The 8,403-nt window shown below is 55.0% G+C and overlaps 1 protein-coding gene across 1 annotated transcript; it reads left to right on the top strand.

The window, feature by feature from the left end:
* Positions 1–4,369: 4,369 nt before the first annotated feature.
* LOC309813521 (protegrin-2-like) lies at positions 4,370–6,371 on the top strand. Its single transcript, XM_082638496.1, has 4 exons — positions 4,370–4,572; positions 5,210–5,317; positions 5,460–5,531; positions 6,134–6,371. Exons 1-4 carry the CDS (start codon positions 4,375–4,377, stop codon positions 6,242–6,244), a joined length of 489 nt encoding a protein of 162 aa, XP_082494622.1. The 5' UTR covers positions 4,370–4,374; the 3' UTR covers positions 6,245–6,371.
* Positions 6,372–8,403: the final 2,032 nt, after the last annotated feature.

The raw sequence follows: 8,403 nt of genomic DNA, 5'->3' as shown, positions 1-8,403 counted from the left end.
ACTGTTTGTAGATTTTTTGATGATGGCCATTCTGACCGGTGTGAGATGATATCTCATTGTAGTTTTGATTTGCATTTCTCTAATGATTAATGATGTTGAGCATTCTTTCATGTGTTTGTTGGCAATCTGTATATCTTCTTTGGAGAAATGTCTATTTAGGTCTTCTGCCCATTTTTGGATTGGGTTGTTTGTTTTTTTGTTATTGAGCTGCATGAGCTGCTTGTAAATTTTGGAGATTTGACTTATGCTTGAGGTCTTGAAATTCCCATGATTTTGCACAAGGGGCCCCACATTCTCATTTTGCAGATGATGTAGCTGGTCCTGGCCAGTGGTGACTCCACACTTGTCACAACACAGGGAAGAGGTCCTGGAAGCCATTCTGAGAGAACTTATCTCCCTGGGTACTTGACTCGAAAATGCCTGAGTCCTTGCCCTCAGCCGTGAGCAGTCAGAGGGCAGGGTAGAGCCCAGGAAGGGAAGGAAGAGAGTGGGAATACAGAGAAGAAGGGGACCCCCAGAACAGCCCTTCGGTGCCTCTGGAGGGGCAGTTTCTGCCTTCCCAGGGCATCTATGACCAGATGCATTGACCTTCACTAAGACAAACCAGGCTGTGGGAAGGGACCACAGAGGCACCCAGGAAAGGTGAAGGTGTGTGGGTCTCGTGTGCAGTGCCCCGTCTCACTCCATCCTCCTGGAAGCTGGGGTCCAGATAGGCTTGACCTGCTTCCTGCTTGCAGCACATGGTCTCTTGGAGGCCGACCCTGAGACCCTGGGGTTTGCAGGTCTTTGTTCTGGTAGAAGAAAGAGGGAGGATGTGCCTTCTCAGATGTACCTGAGGCATCCAGAGTCCCCTCTGGGGAGAGGATACCCTCTTAGGCTCTCTGGGGACAGGCCTGGCCTGGGCGCCCCAGCTGCCCTCTCTATACCCATTTTCCCGGTAAAATCCCACTCACGGAAATGGTACCCACGCCCACCAGTCTGCTCCATGTCTGGGGCTGGGCCTAAGCCTGATTCTCTTCTGCAAAGCTCAGGCACCTTCCTACTCAGCCTCCACCTGGGCCCAGCTCACCTTGTCACACAGCCCCAGATGCTGCGGAGAGGAGCTGGTTAGGCGTTTGATCGAGGTGGGGTAGCGCTGCCCTCTTGCTAGCTGCTCTCCTTCTCTAAGGCCCGTGCCTGGGAAATCCCAGCCTAGCTGAGGGCTTTCCAGGAGGACATAACCTCCACAGCTCTTTGCTTCACATGAAGTGGTACAAGGGAAAGGAGGAAGCTGACCCTGAGCAGAGGGTCCTGACCTTCATCCCTGACCCAAATTCCCACCCTCACAGCAGCCATGGCTGCCTTCCCTGCTCACTGCAGAGGGCAGGAGGGGGCGCTGAATTCCATCCCCTTGTCCCTGTAGAAGGACGAGCGTGGTGGGTGAGTCGGGGGCAGTTGATCCACGTCCAGGTCTGTCATTTTTCAGAGGGTGGGAGGGCCTTGTTGGAATGATATTGCCTGTGGGTCTCATTTTACTCATCAGCTGGTCAAATCAGAGAGCTAGTGGGTGTCCCCACAGTTGGGGACACAGCAGCCTAGGGTCCAGTTCTCTTTCCCATGAAGTGTCTGGACAGGAAGGATGGCTGAGAGGAGCAAAGGAGTGGGTGATGTAGGGTCAGGGCTCATACCTGACTTTGTTGGGGTGAAGGGTACATGAGGATTTCTCAAGGACCAGATGTGGAGTCAGGGGCAACCTGCCTGGGGACAAGGGGGGCTGTGGTGTCTTTCCTGAGAAGACCTCCGCTCTGATAGACTATGAGGACTAAACCAGGAAAGACAGATGCTGCAGGCATGGAAGGCAGGACCCCATTACAGGAGGTGCAGTGTGAGGACCTGGCAGAGAACTCTACACGGGATCCAGGGAGGATGGGGAAGGGGACTTCAGTCTGAAGGGTGAGCAAAATGGAAAGGCCCAGAGACAGGAATGCACAGGGAGGGTCTCATAATACCCAGTAACCATGTGTATTGCTAATTATTTTCTACTGTAATCACCTTTTTTCCTCCCTTGACTTGGGGAAAGGACACAGCTTGACCAAGAGGGCACTGGGGCAACACCTGGACTGTGAAACCAGGTTGCACAGAAGCCCACCTCTCCTTCCTTCTCCAAGGCTGAGTGCGCAACCAGTGCCATCCTTCCCCGTTGCCACCTTCCGAAGTGCCCCAGCCAATTGCCAAGAGTCCCACAGGCCTCCAGTCACATGGCCATTCCATGGGAGACTGGATCAGAATTTGCTTCATGGCCTCTGGGCCCCTCTAACACTTTGGCTCATTATCTCTCTCAGCTGTGCTCCCTCCACCCCCGAGCACTGGCCATCCCTGCCTGGTGACTCAACTAGAGCACTGGACACAAAGTCACTTGGGGGCAAATCAGAAGAGACTTCCTGAGGCTGTGGGAGCCAAGAGGAGGAGGTGCCATTTCTGTGGAGGTCAGGGAAGCCTTCCCCAGGCAGAAGGGCAGGGCAAGCAGAGGGACCAGGCGCAGAGATGGGGAAGAGCAGGGGGCTCAGCGTTGTCTGAGTGGTTGAGGTGGATGGGGCAGCCTGACACCTGAGGCCTGCAGGGCAGGGGCTGAGAACAGCAGGGAGCATCAGGACCCAGACCCCGATGCCCCTGCCTCAAGGCAGCGGGGGAAATGGCCAAATCAGTGCTTGGCATGAACTCCTAGACAATGGTGTGGAAGGCGGACAGTGGTCTGGGGAGAGCCTGGAACCAGAGAAAGTGGAGTCTGGAGGCTGTGGCTACGCTTGAGAGGAGAGAAGACGGTGGTAAGAGCTGGACCAGGCTGGTGGGAGGCCAGAGGGAGTGTCCTCAAGAGGAAGAAGGAGCAGGTGGGGCTCCCAGGCTTTCAGCTCAGGGCTCCTGCGGGGGCACCCAGCCAACAGCAGCCAACAGCCCAGTGCGGACAACCAAGGGCACTCATGGGAGTCTTGAGCTCAGAGATACAGACCAGTGATGTGTGTCCTTGATAACTGGTATCTTGAGAAGGGGTGTCCCTAGGAATGTGTGAGGACTGGGAGGAGAAGCAGCCCGGATGCACCTGTGCCAGCCCTGCCTTTTAGGAGGAGGGTCCTTGGAGGAGACCGAGCAGGAGCCACAGGGGAGGCAGGAGGGCACCCAGGAGAGTGGCAGCAGGGGACAATCGGGCAGTTTCTGGAGGAAAGAGGGGCTCCACCACCTGTGATGATAAAGATAAGGCTTGAGGGACTTCCCTGGTGACGCAGTGGTTAAGAATCCGCCTGCCAATGCAGGGGACACGGGTTCGATCCCTGGCCCGTGAAGATCCCACATGCCACAGAGCAACTAAGTCCACGCACCACAGTTACTGAGCCTGTGCTCTAGAGCTCGCGAGCCACAACTACTGAGCCCAGGCGCCGCAGCTACTGAAGCCAGTGTGCCTAGGGCCCGTGCTCCACAACAAGAGAAGCCCCCGCAGTGAGAAGCGTGCGAACCACAACAAAGAGTAGCCCCCGCTCGCCACAACTAGAGAAAGCCCACACGTAGCCACAAAGACCCACTGCAGCCATAAATAAATAAAATAATTAAAAAAAAGATAAGGCTTGAGCATGGCCTCCAGATTCAGGGAGGGCTGTCCAGTTGCAGTGGCCTTCAGGGCGAGACAGAGCAAAGAAGTGTGGTCAGGGTGTAGATGACCCTTTCTCAAGCCTGGCTGGGGAGAAGCCAGGGCAATAGGCCACGTTTGGTGGGGTCGGGGGAGAGGAAATTGTTTGGCTGATAAAGCAGTGGGGAAGAATCAAGGAGAGGGGACAAATGGAACTCACTGTCTGAGTGCTGAATGCAGAGCAAAGGATGATGTGGGCTTTGTGTCTGCCTAGGGACTGGCTGGGTGTGTAAGTCCTTAGCTGTGAGTGGAACTGTCAACAACTCATCAAATGTTAATTGACTGCCTACTGGGTGCCAGGGAGTGCCTAGAACTGGAGATTCAGTAGAGAATACACTTTGTCACCCTGATTCCTGAGGAGGCCAGAGTGTGGAGGCAGAGGGCATGTAAGACAGAACCTGGTCCTCCCTCTCCTGGAGGACTCAACGCTCTTGAGCAACCTTGCCTATGACACTCCCCATGGGCCCCAGGAGAGGCCAAGACGTTGTCAGGGAGATGGAGAAACCATTTCTTCACCTTCCACAAGAGGCTTCCCGCTCCCACTGCCCAGCAATCCCATGAGGCAACAGCAGGGGCTGAGGCAAGTCCAGCTCACAGCCGGGGAGGAGATCAGGGATGGGGCAGGTCAGGAAGACACGTGGTTGGGCCATCGCAACAGGCCCAGGAGGGGCATAAAGGACGGACCTGCATGCAGGGAGGAGGCCGACTTGGGGACCATGGAGACCCAGAGGGCCAGCCTCGCCCTGGGGCGGTGGTCACTGTGGCTACTGCTGCTGGGACTAGTGGTGCCTTCGGGCAGCGCCCAGGCCCTCAGCTACAGGGAAGCTGTGCTCCGTGCTGTGGATCAGCTCAACGAGTGGTCCTCAGAAGCTAATCTCTACCGCCTCCTGGAGCTGGACGCGCCTCCCAAGGCCGTGAGTCAGGAGGACCCTGGGGAGGGGACTGTCTCCCGCCAGCCCTGGCCACACTGTCACCGCCTCTGCTCAGGCTGTACCTCCTGTCAGGAAGGCACTTCTCCCTCTAGGTGGGCTCCCACCTCTTCCAGGAAACCTTCCCAGAGCTGGGTCCCCTCGCAGCATGAGGCTTCCTGCCTTAGCATCTCTACTGTGGAAACAGGCACCATGTACACCCTGTTCAGGCTTAAGGGACTTCTGCGAGCTCCAGGGATAGAGGGTGGTCCCTGGCTCTGAGACGTGACTACCCTGTTTTGAGTCCCCTCTGTACTTCTTTGTTCCCTACCTGGGAGGGCTCTGCTCGGCCTAGAGGTTCCGGTGACAAGATGTCTCCCTGCAGGCAGCCCCTGACTTCCTCAGCCCCTCAGAGGTGTAGGTGCTCTCATCAGAGCTGGTGTGAGTTCTGCTCCTGCTCTCTGTGTGCCTGTTAGGCCAGGAGTGGGCTCTGTCCCCTTCCCTGTGCACCCAGCACCAAGCCAGGGGCCAGGCACACAGGAGGGGCTGGAGAGGCTGCCGTCTAGATGAGGGGCAGGGAGACAGATCAGAGAAGGAAGCATGAACCTCTCAGCCCAGTCTCCCCACATTGATCCTTGACCAGGATGGCGACCCGGACACCCCGAAGCCTGTAAGCTTCACGGTGAAGGAGACCGTGTGCCCCAGGACATCGCAGCAGCCCCCGGAGCAGTGTGACTTCAAGGAGAATGGGGTGAGGCTGGGGGCTGGGGGCACTGGTGGATGCTTCCCAGGGGTGTGAACAGGGGGCTTCCGGGAAGATTTCCAGCCCCTGTGCTGAGTTTGGGAGGTGATGACCCAAGGGTTCCAGTTTGACCTCGAGCCTTCCCTTCCAGCTGGTGAAACAGTGTGTGGGGACAGTCACCCTGGACCAGTCCAAGGACCAATTTGACATAGACTGTAAGGAGGTGAGTGGCCCCTTCTGTGTTGTGGAGCTGATAATGGGATGGGTTGTGGAACATCCTTTGGACCAATTACCTGCTGCCCCATCCAGGGCAGAGAAAGGCCCTCCTACCCTGGTCCCTCCCTCACCCGAGCCCCAGGTCTCCAGGACTAGCTCTGCCATCCCTTAGAGCAGTGGTTCTCTAAGTGGGGTCCCACCCGGGAACTTGACAGAAAGGCAGATTCCCAGGCCCCTCTCAGACCTCTGGAATCAGACTCTGGTGTGGGTCCCAGCCATTTGTGTTTTCACGAGGCCTCCAGGGGATTCTGACTGCTGAATTTGAGAGGCATTGACTGGAGTAATGTGCTTTCAGCCCCTACTCCCGTCCAGCTTTGCTGGGATGGGCTTGTGATCCTGGGAAGACCCTTGCCATCTGTGGGCCTCAGTTTCCCCATATGCCTGAGGCTGTAGGGATTCGACCACATGCTCCAAAGGTCACAGCTTAAGGGTGAACAGGGCCCAGTGCTCCTGGTGTGTCCGTTAGGGGGTTGTTCATGTGGGGAGGGAGGGGTCTCGTCTTGACCCCTGCCTAGTCACAAAAGAAATAAATTTCATTGTGGTTCACAGCTTCAGAGTGTCAGGAGAATTCGTATCCGGCCTCCACGTTTGCCAAGGCCAAGGCCACGCCCATGGGTCCCGCCAAGGTTCCCCTTTCCAAGGATTCCCGGAAAACGGTGAAGGATTGCCTGATGTCACACCCATTAAGGGCTTTTGGTGAACCCTGAGCCCAGGGAAGAGTCCTAAGGGTCTGATATGTTCTGGCTCAGACTTCTGGACGGTGAAAAATAAATTCTTGTGAAAACAACTTCCTCCAGGCTTCAATTTCAATTTTCTCATTCTTACCACTTACTGGGACCAAGTCCTTACCTCTGGGATGCCTCCTCTGTGTGTGTGTGTGTGTGTGTGTGTGTGTGTTTGTGTGTTTGTGTGTGAGAGAGAGAGAGACAGAGAGAAAGAGAGAGAGAGAGAGACAGAGAGAGAGAGAGAGAGAGAGATCACTCCTGAAAACACAGTCATGGGGGAGGCCCCTGTTCCTTCCAGGAGGGCATGGGGAGGGGCTGCAGGGGCAAGAGGTCCAGCACAGCGTCTCCATTCTCGGGTCCCTCCCGTGCCCTTCACACGCCTCTGCCCTCCTCCTCCAACACCCAGTAGGGACTTAAGGAGACCTGCTCTGTGTGCAGTGCTGGTGGGGATGCTGTCCCTGCTCACATGGAGGTGACAGTCCGGAGGGGCCAGACATTTGTTAAACACTCACAGAGACGCAGTTCAGTCTTAGGGCTAAGCCTGCAGGTACAATGCCCATAGCGTTCCACTTCTCCTTGACAATCTGAAGTCTGGAAAAGCCCACCCCTCCTGGCTTTTCCTCTGGCATTGAACACATCACTGTTTCTTTAGCTGGGTCCAAGATTTCAGTGGTGGGCTTGTGTTTAGGAAATTACCTGCTACAAAAATATGCAGCCTTAAAAAGAAGCATCCTGAGATGTAGAGAACAAACCTATGGACACCAAGGGGGAAAGTGACGGGAGAGGGTTGTGGTCGTGGTGGTGGGATAAACTGGGAGATTGGGATTGACATACATACACTAATATGTATAAAATGGATAACTAATAAGAATCTGCTGTATAAAAAAATAAATAAAATAAAATTCAAAAAAAAAAAAGAAGCATCCTGCTCATCAGGGTGGAGAGCTCTGCATGAATGTGAAAGACACACAGAGTGACACATGGGTCACATCTCTGTGTGCCTGGGTGTTTCAGACACTATGCACATCCTGCCCCCTCCCCATTCTCTAGCTGACCTTTGCTCTGGGGCAGGCTGGAAACACTGGGGATTCTGAACGCAGGGAGCAGCCTCAACCAACCATTGGGGGGACTTGGTGGAAAAATACCTCCTCTTCCTCACTCCTTGGGGGGCCCACTCCCAGACATGTCACACATCCCCCTGAGGTCCCCAGCTGGCTTGGGCCCCTGTCGCCCACTTCTGTGACCTGTTCATTGACACGTCCTCTTCTGACTCAGGTCCTGCCCTGTCTCCCTTCTCTACACTCGTGCTGACGCTTTCTGGAATCACCTCCCAAACAAACTACTTCCACTAAATGCTTGTCTTAGGTCTGCTTGTGGGCCAACCTGTACCAAGACACAGATTCCCCTCTCTGAGAGGGACAGAGGACAGGATCTCACAGAGCCTTTACTTTGTTACCTGTCAGGCTTGTCTCCTCTTGGTGAGCAGGTGGGGCTGATCTCAGGCAGGTTAGAGGAACCTCATGCTTCTCACTCTACATCAACCCAAGCTGAGGAAGGAATCCCTGCAGAGGAAACCCAGGGGGCTGTGTTGTGTCTGTGCCAGAGGATACAGGCTTGCCAGAGCCAGTTGTTAAATGGTCAGGATTTTTCCGAGCTGGTTGTTAAACTCTTGGTAGCTTGAAATCGGCTTTTATGGAAATACTTACACCATGGAAATCAGCAAATGCTTCATGTCAGGCCCATCACAGCTGGCACATCCCTGCCCAACCTGAGAGAGGGATCACTCATCAGGATGATATGGGTCTGTGCTGGTCACATCTGTTTCCAATTTCCTCCCATGACTGCCCATCCTGCTACCATGGCAACCCTTTTCTATCCTCAGCCCTGACTTGTCCTTTCCTATTTTACATCGGTGTTGGCCAGATGTGCCTTGCCATGACGAGGCCCTCAACATGCATATGTGACCACTGATAGTGGAAAGGGTTGGATGCTTACATTGTTTTCATCTCCACCCTTGACCAGGGAGCCAATGTGGTCCCTGGCAAGGAGGTCTGCAGGCCTTGTCGTGCTTTCTAAAGTGATTGGCTGGTGAGA

Source organism: Mesoplodon mirus (assembly GCF_964341445.2).
Source record: "Mesoplodon mirus genome assembly, chromosome: 12".
Taxonomy (NCBI): Eukaryota; Metazoa; Chordata; class Mammalia; order Artiodactyla; family Ziphiidae; genus Mesoplodon; species Mesoplodon mirus.
This window is presented reverse-complemented; position numbering and strand designations above follow the sequence as displayed.

What these genes read in the sequence shown, in the direction of transcription:
- LOC309813521 (XM_082638496.1), top strand. Translation starts at nt 4,375, where the DNA reads ATGGAGACCCAGAGGGCCAGCCTCGCCCTGGGGCGGTGGTCACTGTGG. An exon ending in TGGACGCGCCTCCCAAGGCC is followed by an intron (nt 4,573 to 5,209) that starts GTGAGTCAGGAG and finishes ATCCTTGACCAG; the next exon opens with GATGGCGACCCGGACACCCC. An exon ending in GTGACTTCAAGGAGAATGGG is followed by an intron (nt 5,318 to 5,459) that starts GTGAGGCTGGGG and finishes CTTCCCTTCCAG; the next exon opens with CTGGTGAAACAGTGTGTGGG.